At 49.6% G+C, this 15509-nt stretch overlaps 1 protein-coding gene across 1 annotated transcript in view; it reads right to left on the bottom strand.

Annotated features, from left to right (window-relative positions):
• Window positions 1-631: 631 nt before the first annotated feature.
• LOC139239244 (cdc42 effector protein 2) overlaps window positions 632-15509 on the bottom strand; it is a 34093-nt gene continuing 19215 nt past the window's right edge. The window contains exon 2 of the mRNA XM_070867939.1: window positions 632-6353. Within this exon, the coding sequence (XP_070724040.1) occupies window positions 5360-6106 (747 nt within the window). The 5' untranslated portion in view covers window positions 6107-6353 and the 3' untranslated portion in view covers window positions 632-5359. The remainder of the gene's footprint in view (window positions 6354-15509) is intronic.

Below are 15509 nucleotides of genomic sequence, written 5' to 3'. Positions count from 1 at the left end.
AATACACCACATCTACTGGTTCCCCTTTATCCATCCTGTTCGTTACATCCTCAAAGAATTCCATCAAATTTGTCAAACATGACTTCCCCTTCATAAATCCATGCTGACTCTGCCTGACCAAATTTTGCTTCTCCAAATGTCCTGCTACTGCTTCTTTAATAATGGACTCCAACATTTTCCCAACCACAGATGTTAGGCTAATTGGTCTATAGTTTCCTACTTTTTGTCTGCCTCCTTGAGAAGGTGGTGTTGAGCCACCTCCTTAAATACAACTGAGTGTGTCGCTGGGCCATTTCAGAGGGCAGTTAAGAGTCAACCACATTGCTGTGGGTCTGGAGTCAAATATGGGCCAGACCGGGTAAGGGCGGCAGATTTCCTTCCCAAAAGGACATTAGTGAACCAGATGGTCAATCTGGTAGTTTCATGGTCACCATTACTGATACTAGTTTTTTTATTCCAGATTTATTTAATTAACTGAATTTAAATTCCCCAGCTGCCACGGTGGGATTTGAACTCATGTCTCTGGATCATTAGCCCAGGCCTCTGGATTACTAACATAACCCCAAGCTCCCGCACTGAAATACATCGACTGAAAATATCTGCCCTTTTCATTGTTAACACTGTTTGTTGAAGATCTGTTTTCATTTATTACAACACAAGATATTGACAGACGATTAAACAATAATTCAACAGACATTTTTAAAAAAACAGATATTTTTTAAACACAATATGATGCAAAAACTTCAGTTTATCCGTACAGTTTCTAAAAATGTATTTACAATTTTAAAATCCAAGACGCAGGTCTCTCCGCTAGAGATTGGGGCTGAAAGTGTTAAAGCACTGAGCATGACCGGTTGTGCAGATATAATAAGCTTTTCCTCTATCAACTGATTAACATCTTATTGTACAGCTTAAGTATAATAACGCCACTGAACAGAGAGCCAGTGTGCAAATGAACTGCACCAGCCTTCTATGAGCCGTTGCGTAGTGGGGCCGTAACCACAGGCATGGCGGTAAATCAGCAAGTGTGGTGTAGGATGTGAAATATCGAGAAGCCGGTAACTGTAGAGACAGTGAGGGATACAGACCATAAATCAAGGTTCAGAATCATGAGGGGTCTGGACAGAGTAGATCGCGAGAAACTGTTCCCATTGGCAGAAGGGTCGAGAACCAGAGGGCACAGATTTAAGGTGATTGGCAGAAGAACCAAAGGCGACATGAGGGAAAACTTATTTACGCAGCGAGTGGTTAGGATCTGGAATGCGCTGCCTGAGAGGGTGGTGGAGGCAGACCCAACTGTGGCTTTCAAAAGGGAATTGGATAAGGAAATAAAAATTGCAGGGCTACGGGGAAAGGGCGGGGGAGTGGGACTGGCTGAGGTGCTCTTGCAGAGAGCCGGCACGGTCTCGACAGGTCGAATGGCCTCCTTCCATGCTGTAACCGTTCTGTGATTCTATAAATGTAGAGACGCACAGGTCGGAAGTTTTACCATTGCGACACGCTGACAGCGGGGGAGCCCCGGATCGCGTTGGGAACCCGGAGGTTGAAGGTGGTGCGTTTACGCAGTGGCTTTTTAAGGAAGCCACAGCAATCGAAGCTGACTCCCAGGCTTCCCGACCAATTGGCGGGCGTGGTGCCATCACGCTCAGGTGTTTAAAGGAGCAATGTGCGGCTGGGAGTTGCAGGTTGCTGGAGGTGCAAGAGAGTGGTTGGTGGGGAGGAAGGTGCATTTCCTGTTAAATTCGGCACGGCCTGTTCCCCGCCCGCAGCCAGCCAGATGGAGAGGCCTGAGGCACTAGGCCTCGGGGAGGAGATAGGGAGGGGGGTATTTCATGGGGACCAGGGAGGTAGGGGTGGTGGTGGGTGGAGCACGGGGAAGGAGTCGATGAGGATCGGGGGCGGGACCAACATGGGAGGGGGGGGGGGTCGGGTGAGGATCAGGGACCGGAGGAACGAGGGGGGGCCGGAGGAATGAGGGGGGGGGTGGGGGGGCAGGGGTGGTTATAGAACTATCAGCGGTCAGAGGAGCAGATCGGGGGCCGGTGGAGCAGTTGGGATGGGTGGGGCTTGAGAACAATCGGCGGCCAGAGATACACAGTGAGAGACACTGAGAGACAGTGTGGACACAGTGAGAGACACTGAGAGACAGTGTGGACACAGTGAGGGACAGCAACAGACAATGTAGACAGTGGGCGATACAGCCTCCGGATCCCTGCAACACAGCGAACAATGCTAGCTACCATCACAGCCGTTGCTTTGCCACCCCAGCACAACAAAGGATGATGGGTAGATCATCACCTTGAGAAAAAGTGGGTTCTATACAGCTCAGTAAATCGCAACACATTCTGCAACAGTCATTTCAGAAGAAATGGTACCCGGTTTCAAACACTCTGGGCTGGATTTTCTGGGCCTGTCCTCCCCTGTTAGCGCCCCGGAGTGGGGGCAATGGCAGCGGTGAGCTGTTTCGGGCAGGCGGCCAGCTCCCAGCGTCCCGCGGGGGGTTCTCGGGGCCGGTTTGGGCAGGGCGTGGAGCATTACCGCCCGGGAGAGGCGAGCCGGTGTCTTAACGCCCCGAGTTGCAACACCGGCTCGATCCTTGCCTCCTGCCCGACCCGTAGCGCCCCCTGCTGGGACCGCCTGTGACAGCGGGCGCTCCAACCTATACCGGCCGCAGTGAGGTCAGTAATGTCCACCTCGGGTACGTGTGGTTGGTTTCTCTTTATTTTTTTTGTTGCTATTTATGTAGTGATGGAGTGGACTATGTATTGGGGATGTTTTTGGTGGTGGGGGGTGGCGGGGGGGGGTTTCAGGGTTTATTTGCCCCCGAGGCCTCTCTCGGAGCGCTCCGAGGCCGACTGTATAACTTGGGATTTTCCCATGCTCAGCTGGCCTAGCGCCCTGAGAGAGGTGCCCCCTTAGCACCCCGCCCCACACTCAGGGCCCAGCGGCCCAATTTTTCTGACTGAGGCACAAACCTTTGCCAGGCCGTATCAGGATCGCCCCGCCGGCATTAACGCCCCGAAATCCAAAAAGCCGAGTATCCAGCCCTCTAGTTTTCAAACACTAGAACGATAAAAGGTTACATTCCATTCCTCAGAAAGCTGCTGAGCTTAAGAATACTGCTGTTAGTTTGCACGTTGCATTCCTGGCATAGTGATGGCAGCTCTGTGATATATCTTACTCGAGGACACGTGCTGATAACCGATCCTCATTGAAAGGGTCAGTTCAGCAGGACCAAGGACACCACATTCTCACATTCCATTGCCAGAGATATTTCTGCTCCCCACATTCCCGAGACAGTGAAAGATGCTCCGATACAGCATGCTGGATCTGCCTGGTCCGACTGTCAGTTAGAGTGCGTTAATCGTCACACAGTAACAGGAGGCACGAAGACAAGAACCATATGCTGGGAGGCCCCCGTCACTGCTCTGATCCATCTCCCATGACCAGACAGTTCTAGTTTGGAATGGGGCTGCCAAGATATTTCTAACCTAATAACTGAACAGCGAGTGCTTTTTTTCAATGCCTTTTCCTCCCCCTTCCTGTCTCATGATGTGAAGGCACGTTAGCAATGATTTCAATTCATTCTCATCATCACGACGGGAAACATCAGAATTAAAGCCACAATGCCAGCATCCTGCCTTGGCCCGATCCTACTCCCAGTCTGGAATAGGCCCTGGTCATACTTGGGATCAGCAACTATATCACCTTGCATTTATTTAGCGCCTTTAACATAGCAAAACGTCCTAAGGTGCTTCACGGGAGCCTTACCAGACCAAATGTGACACTGAGCCGCATAAGGAGACATCAGGACAGGTGGCTGAAAGCTTGGTCAAAGAGGGAGATTTTAAGGAGTGTCTTAAAGGACGAGAGAGATGAGGAGAGGTGAGGAGGTTCAGAGAGGGAACTCCAGAGCTGAGGCAGAGGCAACTGAAGGCAGGCCTGCCGATGGTGCATGGAGGGAATCGGAGATGCACAAGAGGCCAGAATTGGAGGAATGCAGAGATTTCAGAAGGTTGTAAGGCTGGAGGAGGCTACAGAGATTTGGTTGGGTTACAGGGCTGGAGGAGGCTACAGAGATTTGGTTGGGTTACAGGGCTGGAGGAGGTTACAGAGATTTGGTTGGGTTACAGGGCTGGAGGAGGTTACAGAGATTTGGTTGGGTTACAGGGCTGGAGAAGGTTACAGAGATTTGGTTGGGTTACAGGGCTGGAGAAGGTTACAAAGATTTGGTTGGGTTACAGGGCTGGAGGAGGTTACAGAGATTTGGTTGGGTTACAGGGCTGGAGGAGGTTACAGAGATTTGGTTGGGTTACAGGGCTGGAGGAGGTTACAGAGATTTGGTTGGGTTACAGGGCTGGAGGAGGTTACAGAGATTTGGTTGGGTTACAGGGCTGGAGGAGGTTACAGAGATTTGGTTGGGTTACAGGGCTGGAGAAGGTTACAGAGATTTGGTTGGGTTACAGGGCTGGAGAAGGTTACAGAGATTTGGTTGGGTTACAGGGCTGGAGAAGGTTACAGAGATTTGGTTGGGTTACAGGGCTGGAGGAGGTTACAGAGATTTGGTTGGGTTACAGGGCTGGAGGAGGTTACAGAGATTTGGTTGGGTTACAGGGCTGGAGGAGGTTGCAGAAATTTGGTTGGGTTACAGGGCTGGAGGAGGTTACAGAGATTTGGTTGGGTTACAGGGCTGGAGGAGGTTACAGAGATTTTGGAGGGCTATAGGCCTGGAGAAGATAAACTGTGATAGCGAGGCATCCAGTATCCAGGGCTGGGAGCTAATTTCTGCTAGTTTTATTGAGCTTTTTAAATCTGGAATAAAAAGCCAGTATCAGTAATGGAGACCATGAGGCTCACCTGGTTTACTAATGATTCCAGACATATTGCAATCCTCACACCGCGCGTATTTCTGAATTCTGCACTAATATGCTATCCTACTGAGAATGTATCGAGCAACCATTTTATTTTTTAAGTTGCAAGTTCAAGAGTTTAACAGGGTTTTTTTGCAATCGTTCAGTATTTCCAGCTCACAGTATCGTACGCAATCCTGATATCATCCAGGATTGAAGGAAGGGAGTTTACTGAAGTTATCGAACAACAGGTAACAGCTTATTTTCTGTGTCCAATGAACTTCTTCCATACTCCAATGTGTGGATGGAGTTCCAGTTTAGAAAGCGATAAAGTCGTGTAGATACAAAATGTGACGTTTCTATGTTTGCTCTCAGACTGAGAGTCAAGTCAGGATTGCTTTGGTCTGTCACCAGCCAATGACAGGATTCAGTTTGGACCGAAGGTCTTCTGTCCTCCGATATTTTCCTACGACTGGCAGACATCTCAGAGATGCCCAGATTTCCTTATCTTACTGCATCTTGTACCCGTCCATAATTCTGAGGACATCGTCCAGTATTGAAGGTCCCAGGTCGAGATCCAACCCAAGGGAGGATTCGGAACCACTCAGGTAGGAGTCGGAAGGGAAAAGGCTCTCGTTGTTGAGGGACATGTCGCTGCTGAAGATTAAGGCTCTCTTCCCGTCTACCTGCCCAATGCCCACCACCGAACATTCCGAGGAGGTGTTTGATTCAGCCAATAAGGAAGCGGATGAGCCGGCTGTTTTGCCGAATGCCGGAATGGCGGACATGTCGTTGCGGCTGTGGAAGCACTCTGCCGTGCAGCTGACCGACATTGGCCTCTGACCCGCGACTTCCTCCAGGTGCAGTCTGGGAGGCTTTGGAGGCGCTTGCTCCTGACCTTGGCTGTCGTGCACGCCACCGAACGCCGGGAGGGAGACGGCGTTCTTCAGCAGGGTTGGGTAGCCCCCTGCGCCGTTGCTGAAAGGTCGCTGGTAGCTGTAGCCGCCATCCAGCCCTCGCTCGGTGCTCTGGGATGTTGGCCGCCGGCTGAGGTTGGGAAGAAGGTCATACTTGCCCTGCAGGAAGGAGATGTCCCCGAACATGTCGCCTTCGCCGCCCGTCCCGATGTGGGCACTGTGGCGGAAGTCGCCCAGTGGCGGGCTGATCATGTCCCCAGACAGAACGTCGCGCAGCCTCAGTTTCTTGCCCCGTTTGGGGGTCGATGTCTTTAGGTACATGGGGGTTTTGGCGGGCATGTTTTGTACCAGGTTCCTCAAGGCTGAGCTGGTCCGCGATCGATAGAAACAGCAACAAAAAGACAATTACTGGAAAACACTTCTTGATTTCTCTTCAGTGAAGCATTTCCCTCACCGGTAGGTCCCGGTTTACCAACGGCTTGACGTCGCACTTTGACAGCGGCGCCGCTGGTCTAGGTTATGCCTCAGATTCCACAGGTAAAACAGCACACGCCAGCACTCTGCGGAATCTGTCGCCTCCTCACGCCTGAAAACACACAAACAACATAAGCACTGAATGTTCATTGCTGCAGTTTCACACAGACAACTGGGCCCGTTTCATCCCTTTTAGGTATAAAATGTTATCGTAAAGGGCCTTGATGCGACCACACCTGGAGCACTGTGCACAGTTCTGGTCTCCTTGTCTAAGGAAAGATATGCTTGCCTTGGAGGCGGTGTAACCGAGGTTCACTAGATTCATTCCTGGGATGAGGGGGCTGTCGTATGATGAGAGATTGTGTAGATTGGGCCATTCTCTCTGGAGTTTAGAAGAATCTGAGGGGGATTGACAGGGTAGATGCTGAGAGGTTGTTTCCCCCGGGCTGGAGTGTCTAGAACCAGGGGGCATAGTCTCAGGATAAGGGGTTGGCCATTTAAAACTGAGATGAGGAAGAACTTCTTCATTCAGAGGGTTCTGAATATATTCAAGGCTGAAGTAGATAGATTTTTAGACTCTGGGGGAATCATGAGATATGGCGGGAAGGTGGAGTTAAGGTCGATGCTCAGACATTGAAATTCTGGCCTGCCCGGGTCCGTACTGAGCGTGTACGGGGCGTGTATGGAGTGTGTACGGGGTGCGTGCGGGGTGCATAAGGGGCACGTACGGGGTGTGTAAGGGGCGTGTACAGAGTATGTACGGGGTGTGTACAGGCTGTGTATGGGGTCCGTACGGAGTGTGTACGGGGTGTGTACGGGGTGTGTATGGAGTCCGTACGGGGTGTGTACGGGGCGTGTATGGGGCGTGTACGGAGTGTGTACGGAGTGTGTACAGAGCGTGTACGGGTTGTATACAGAGATTATACGGGGTGTGTACGACGGGATGTGTACGGGATGTGTACGGAGTGTGTACGGGGCGTGTACGGACCCGGGAAGGCATCGCAAAAGCAGGTTTTCGGCGCACAATGCGCATGAACCGAAAACCGGCTTTTCCGATCTGTCAGGCTCCAGCTCCAGCTCGACAGAGCCTCCGTATCTCGGGAGCAAGGACATTCGCACGGGCAAGATTGTGGGATTTACCCATATCCCGCAAATGTCCTCAAAACTCTTGTGCCTGATAAAAGCATAGCCTACTGTTACAGGCGTAAGAGTTTAAAAACATACAAAAATATAATTAAATTAAAAAAACATTTTATTGTTAAAAACTCAAGTTTATTTTTAACCCTAATTACAAAACTTTTTTAAAAATTGGAAAAGTATTTTTTTCTAAGGCATTTATTAAGTTTAATTTCAATTAATTTAAATTATGTGAGGTGTGTTTTTTATTTTTTATTATGGTGTTTAGTGTGTTTGGGTTTTTTTTCTCATTAATGGCAATGAGCGTGTAGATATGGTGTTCCCACTGCTATTAATGAGAAAGCTGTGGAATACTGTCCCTGATTGGCTGAGCAGTCACACGTGACTGCACCGTCTCCGCGGGAACCTGGAGGACGGGAGCGCGCTCTGTAGCGCGGGAAGAGAAGGCCCCCCCCCCCACCGGAATCCCACGCTCCTCCCGGACCACCAGGTACTTTCGTAAAAATGTTTCAGGTCGGAGGCGATTGCCTGCGGGAAGCCTCCGACCGCAATTTCTGGGCCATGATCTTATTGAATGGTGGAGCAGGCTCGAGAGGCTGTGCGGCCTACTCCTGCTCCTATTTCTTATGTTCTTATGAGGAGAAATTTCTTCACTCAAAGGGTTGTGGGTCTTTGGAATTCTCTATCCCAGAGAGCTGTGCATGCTCAGTTATTGGGTATATTCAAGACGGAGGTCGATAAAGTTTTGAGAACTAAGGGAAGTAAGGGATATGGGGATAGTGTGGGAAGATCGGCCATGATCTTATTGAATGGCGGAGCAGGCTCGAGGGGCAAAATGGCCTACTCCTGTTCCTAATTCTTGTGTTCTTATATTCGAATTTCGAATAACATCTCGACTCACAGCCTGCCGTGTACAGGTTTCAATCTGGATGAATTTTCAGTAGGTTGAAGGGTAGCAGGTTGTATTATGTTTTAAATGAATATTGGAAAGCAAAATCTCCAGCTTGTAAAAGTTAGAGGACTAGAAATTTGTCCCGGGAAGTGATGCAAAACGGCCGTGCATTACACACAATGGGCTCGATTTTCCCCAGAATTTGCTCCGTTTTTTTTGGAGTAGGCTGCTTTTTCTGTCCTAACTTAAAAATTCCCAGTTTCCCCAATCAATTTGCACCAGCGTAACTGACTTAGTTACAGTTCTTTTAGGTACAGTTTTTTATGCTCAAAAGGGGGTGTTACCCACCTACGCCAATTCTGGCCAGTTAGGAAACTTTGGCCAGCTAATAGTTACTCCATTTCTTACTTACGTCAGCGTATGTGGCCACTCGAGAAAACCCATGCGGAGAGTTAAAGAAACCGGCGCAGGTAAGGAAACCGGCGCAGGTAAGTGCAGCAGATGCCCAGACACCAGCAGCAGGAAAGGTAAGAGAGAGGGGGAGAGAGAGAGGTGTGGGAGGAAGAGAGAGGTGGAGGGAGGGAGAGGGAGTGGGGGAAGCCTTTCGGGTGTAGTTAGGTGCGGGGTCCGGGAGGTGGATGGGGGGGGAGATCACTCGACCTGGGCTAAGGGCGGGGGAGTGGAACGGGAGGCCACTCGGCCTGGGCTAAGGGCGGGAGAATGCACCAGCAAGCCCTTCAGCCAGGGCTAGGGGTGGGGGAGCAGACTGGGAGGCTGAAGACAGGGCAGGTAGGTGGAGGGGGTGGGTCATTTCGGCTTGGGATAGGTGCAGGTCGGCCCGCTGCCTTCCCGGCCGAAAGGACCCCGCACGCACCGGCCCGCTGCCATCCCTCACCGGCAGGGGTCCTTTCGGCTCGGGATGGCAGCGGCTTCAGTTTCCAGCTCAGCCTCAGCCTTTTTCAGTTTCTAACCTCAGCCCTTCTGAGCGTCCCTCGTTACCCTAGCAACATCAGTTTTTGGCGCAGGCCTTAAGCTCCACCCACCAAGCTTAAGGCCAATCTGCACCGCTCCAAATTCTAAGTTACTTCTGGCGAAACTTGGATTTTTTTGGGCACATTTGGGCCACTAAAAAAATCGTACGTATCTCTTCAACTGCGCCAAAGATCACCCATGTGGAAAATTGAGCCCGATGCCCGGTATCAAGTCCCATCAACTGCAATAAAGGGAACAGTAGCAAAGTGGTAATGTTACTGGGCCAGTAATCCAGAGGCCTCGACTAATAATCCGGAGACATGTGTTCAAATCCCACCACGGCAGCTGGGGAATTTAAATTCAGTTAATAAATAAATCTGGAATTAAAAAGCCAATGTCAGTAATGGTAACCATGAAACTATCGGATTGTCATAAAAAACCCATCTGGTTCACTAATGTCCTTTAGGGAAGGAAATCTGCCGCCTTTACCCGGTCTGGCCCCTACATGACTCCAGACCCACAGCAATGTGGTTGACTCCAACCTGCACTCTGAAATGGAGGACAGTTAGGGATGGGCAATAAATGCTGGCCTTGCCCACATCCCATGAACGAATAAATTAAAACAATTATCAGGCCGAGATGGATTTCTAGGCCAGAGAATCTCAGTTTGAGCAATAGTCAGTGCACCTAAATGGAGGAGGTAAAAAATATCACTCCTATCACTTTTGCTATTCAGTCAGCCATGGCTCAGTGGGTAGCACCCTCACCCCTGAGTCAGAAGGTTGTGGGTTTAAGTCCCACTCCAGAGATTTGGGCCAATGATCTAGGCTGATGCTCCAGTGCAGTACTGAGGGAGTGCTGCATGGTCAGAGATGCCGTCTTTCAGATGAGACGTTAAACCGAGGCCCCATCTGCTCTTGCAAGTGCGCATAAAAATGGTAGAAGAGCAGGGGAGTTCTTCCCGGTGTCCTGCACCAATATTTACCCCTCAACCAACATCACTAAAAACAGATTATCCGTTAATTATCGCATTGCTGTTTGTGAGAGCTTGCTGTGCACAAATTGGCTGCCATGTTTCCCACATTACAACAGTGACTACACTCCAAAAGTACTTCATTGGCTGTAAAGCGCTTTGGGACAACCTGAGGCTCTGAACTTTGCTATAGAAAAGTAAGTCTTTTTTTGCCAGTGATCTCTGCTGCAGATGGTCTCATTCTGAATAGTACATGGCGCGCACGTGATTTCTTCTGTCCTCCGCCACCCCGCCCCCCCCCCCCCCCCGCCACCCACCCACCCACCTTGATGGCTTGCTGTCAACACTCAAGTGGATAAATGCCCATTTGGGTAAGCTATCTGAAATGCAGCAACTGCCCTTAAAAGTAGTATTCCAGCACAATTCGGGCCTCCAGGTGGGAGCATTGGAGGAGGAGCAGGTTAAAAAGTTTCAGATCCAGTCACACCTGGTCCCTTCGGTCACTCCTGGTCAGTCCGGGACACCTGGTCCCTCCGGTCACTCCTGGTCACTCCGGGACACGTGGTCTCTCTGGGACACCTGGTCACTCCGGGACACCTGGTCACTCCGGGACACCTGGTCACTCCGGTCACACCTGGTCACTCCAGGACACCTGGTCACTCCACGACACCTGGTCACTCTGGGACACCTGGTCACTCTGGGACACCTGGTCACTCCACGACACCTGGTCACTCCGGTCACACCTGGTCACTCCACGACACCTGGTCACTCCACGACACCTGGTCACTCCGGTCACACCTGGTCTCTCCAGGACACCTGGTCTCTCCAGGACACCTGGTTACTCCGGGACACCTGGGGCTAGACTTTCCACTTTTATGCAAATCGGCTAAAAATGGGCGTTATTTCCAGCGTGGGTGGTAAATATGGGTTTTGACATCGGCCATTTCCAAAACTCTAACTTTCCATTTTTTTAAATGTGCGTTACCGCGAACGATCTGAAATGGGTGTTATCGTTAATAATTTCTGACCTTCTGCCGTAAAGTGTCGCCAACCATACCAACGGCATGGCAATGCTCGTTTTCCGCGTTTCAGAAGGTCAGGGGTCATCATTACATGCGCAGAAGAGGAGACAGAGAGAGAGGGAGTAGAGAGGGAATGAAAGCGTGTATGGGTGTGCTTGTTTGAAACATAGAACCATAGAAACATAGAAAATAGGTGCAGAAGTAGGCCATTTGGCCCTTCGAGCCTGCACCACCATTCAATATGATCATGGCTGATCATTCACCTCAGTACCCCTTTCCTGCTTTCTCTCCATACCCCTTGATCCCTTTAGCCGTAAGGGCCATATCCAACTCCCTCTTGAATATATCTAATGAACTGGCATCAACGACTCTCTGCGGAAGAGAATTCCACAAGTTAACAACTCTCTGAAAGAAGAAGTTTTTCCTCATCTCGATCCTAAATGGCTTACCCCTTATCCTTAGACTATGACCCCTGGTTCTGGACTTCCCAACATTGGGAACATTCTTCCTGCATCTAACCTTTCCAATCCTGTCAGAATTTTATATGTTTCTATGAGATCCCCTCTCATTCTTCTAAACTCCAGTGAATACAGGCCTAGTCGATCCAGTCTCTCCTCATATGTCAGTCCTGCCATCCCGGGAATCAGTCTGGTGAACCTTCGCTGCACTCCCTCAATCGCAGAACGTCGTTCCTCAGATCAGGAGATCAAAACTGGACACAATATTTCAGGTGAGGCCTCACCAAGGCCCTGTACAACTGCAGTAAGACCTCCCTGCTCCTATACTCAAATCCCCTAGCTATGAAGGCCAACATACCATTTGCCTTCTTCACCGCCTGCTGCATCTGCATGCCAACCTTCAATGACTGATGTACCATGACACCCAGGTCTCATTGCACCTCCCCTTTTCCTAATCTGCCACCATTCAGATAATATTCTGCCTTCCTATTTTTACCACCAAAGTGGATAACCTCATATTTATCCACATTATACTGCATCTGCCATGCATTTGCCCACTCACCTAACCTGTCCAAGTCAACCTGCAGCCTCTTAGCATCCTCCTCACAGCTCACACCGCCACCCAGCTCAGTGTCATCTGCAAATTTAGAGATATTACTCTCAATTTCTTCATCTAAATCATTGATGTATGTTGTAAATAGCTGGGGTCCCAGCACTGAGCCCTGCGGCACCCCACTAATCACTGCCTGCCATTCTGAAAAGGACCCATTTATCCCGACTCTCTGCTTCCTGCCTGCCAACCAGTTCTCTATCCACGTCAATACATTACCCCCAATATCATGTGCTTTAATTTTGCACACCAATCTCTTGTATGGGACCTTGTCAAAAGCCTTTTGAAAGTCCAAATACAACACATCCACTGGTTCTCCCTTGTCCACTCTACTAGTTACGTCCTAAAAAAATTCTAGAAGATTTGTCAAGCATGATTTCCCTTTCATAAATCCATGCTGACTTGGACCGATCCTGTCACTGCTTTCCAAATGCGCTGCTATTTCATCTTTAATAATTGATTCCAACGTTTGGCTGTTGTGGGAGGCAGGAGGGAGATTCACCAGCAGCAAGAAGGTAGCTGGCACTGAGTTTTTGTCCAATAAATAATATATAACATGGAAGGGATGGAGGAGGCCCTTGAGCTGTTAGCCAGGAACACTGGTGGCAGAGGGCTCCCAGTGGTCCCAGAGCACGGCACTGCACCCCAAGGTGCCGCATCCCCGTTGCCAATGACACATGATAGCCAGGAGGAAGATCTTGCTTCTGGCTCGGAGCACGTTCCCACCTCAGGACCGTCCTCTCTCGTATCTGTCCAAGCAGCGGTTCTGCCATCATCCCTCCCAATGAAGCAGTGCCTGAGGAGCTCCTCAGCCAGGTGGCTTGGAGTCAGGAGGGGAAGGGGTAGAGGTGGGGAGGAGAAGGGCGGGGGGGAAGGAAAGTGAGGTGCATGGCCGCAGGTGTTGTCTGGGGCATATTTTTAGGTTGCTGCTGTTATTTTGATGGGAGGGTCGGGGCAAGGGGCTACCTTGTTGGTTTGCATTTGTGTTCTGGTTTGCTGGAAATGGGGGGACCATTGTAATGATGTAAATGTGATAAATTTGTTGTGGTGCGGTGGGGTCTTTTTTACAGTTATACTTATGATTTCAGCCAAATGGTCGGATTAAATGTTTTTTATTTAAAATAACCTTGTCTCAGATAGCTGCACTGTTACACACTGGTGATTCCTTAAAATGAAAGGGGATAATTACACTTAACTTGAATCAACTTAAACTTTAATTGTCACCAAGGTGATGCACACTATTGATGTAAGACCTGCACACCCAGCAGTGTTGCAGCTTTGAAAATGCCACCAACATTCTTTCAAGCAAAGCGCTCATTTATGAGCTGCTGACATAAGAGTCTTGCAGCTAAGTAGCCACCACGGGCCCTTTCCTGCAGTCTAGAGGGGGGCCGGGGCATGGATTGTCTGGCCCGAGATCAGCGTCTGCTGCCTCAGGAGCGAGAGGAAGAGGAGGACCGTCAGACCTTTCTGGCAATTCTTGTCCCCTCCTGATAGCCAGCTTGCAGCATGGAGCACACCACCACGAATTGAGCTATCTGCTCAGGGTGATATTATAGCTCACCTCCTGAGTGGTCCAGGCATCTAAAGCGCTGCTTAAGCACTCCGATGGTTTTCTCGACGATATTGCGAGTGGATCTGTGGCTCTCGTTGTATCGCTTCTCGGCTTCGGTGTGGGTATCATGCAGGGGGGTCATCAGCAGGTGACGAGGCCATATCCTTTGCCACCAAGCATCAAGCATTGATCTTCTGGCTGACTAGTAAACATGCCAGATACAGCGCTCTCACGCAGGATGCTGCCCGGAAATTTAGCATTCACTGCCATAATAATTTGCTGGTGGTCGACAACGAGTTGCACATTCAAGGAGTGGAATCCCTTTCGATTCCTAAAAACCTCTGCATCGTGAAAACATAGAAACATAGAAACATAGAAAATAGGTGCAAGCGTAGGCCATTCAGCCCTTCTAGCCTGCACCACCATTCAATGAGTTCATGGCTGAACATGCAACTTCAGTACCCCCTTCCTGCTTTCTCGCCATACCCCTTGATCCCCCTAGTAGTAAGGACTTCATCTAACTCCCTTTTGAATATATTTAGTGAATTGGCCTCAACAAATTTCTGTGGTAGAGAATTCCACAGGTTCACCACTCTCTGGGTGAAGAAGTTTCTCATCTCGGTCCTAAATGGCTTACCCCTTATCCTTAGACTGTGACCCCTGGTTCTGGACTTCCCCAACATTGGGAACATTCTTCCTGCATCTAACCTGTCTAAACCCATCAGAATTTTAAACGTTTCTATGAGGTCCCCTCTCATTCTTCTGAACTCCAGTGAATACAACCCAGTTGATCCAGTCTTTCTTGATAGGTCAGTCCCACCATCCCAGGAATCAGTCTGGTGAATCTTCGCTGCACTCCCTCAATAGCAAGAATGTCCTTCCTCAAGTTAGGAGACCAAAACTGTACACAATACTCCAGGTGTGGCCTCACCAAGGCACTATACAACTGTAGCAACACCTCTCTGCCCCTGTACTCAAATCCCCTCGCTATGAAGGCCAACATGCCATTTGCTTTCTTAACTGCCTGCTGTACCTGCATGCCAACCTTCAACTGATATACCATAACACCCAGGTCTCGTTGCATCTCCCCATTTCCTAATCTGTCACCATTCAGATAATAGTCTGTCTCTCTGTTTTTACCACCAAAGTGGATAACCTCACATTTATCCACATTATACTTCATCTGCCATGCATTTGCCCACTCACCTAACCTATCCAAGTCACTCTGCAGCCTCATAGCATCCTCCTCGCAGCTCACACTGCCACCCAACTTAGTGTCATCCGCAAATTTGGAGATACTACATTTAATCCCCTCGTCTAAATCATTAACGTACAATGTAAACAGCTGGGGCCCCAGCACAGAACCTTGTGGTACCCTACTAGTCACTGCATGCCATTCTGAAAAGTACCCATTTACTCCTACTCTTTGCTTCCTGTCTGACAACCAGTTCTCAATCCACGTCAGCACACTACCCCCAATCCCATGTGCTTTAACTTTGCACATTAATCTCTTGTGTGGGACCTTGTCGAAAGTCTTCTGAAAGTCCAAATATACCACATCAACTGGTTCTCCCTTGTCCACTTTACTGGAAACATCCTCAAAAAATTCCAGAAGATTTGTCAAGCATGATTTCCCTTTCACAAATCCA

This window comes from Pristiophorus japonicus, chromosome 26, assembly GCF_044704955.1.
Source record: "Pristiophorus japonicus isolate sPriJap1 chromosome 26, sPriJap1.hap1, whole genome shotgun sequence".
NCBI lineage: Eukaryota > Metazoa > Chordata > Chondrichthyes > Pristiophoridae > Pristiophorus > Pristiophorus japonicus.
Note: the sequence above shows the minus strand (reverse complement) of the source record. Positions and strands in the feature narration are given on the sequence as shown.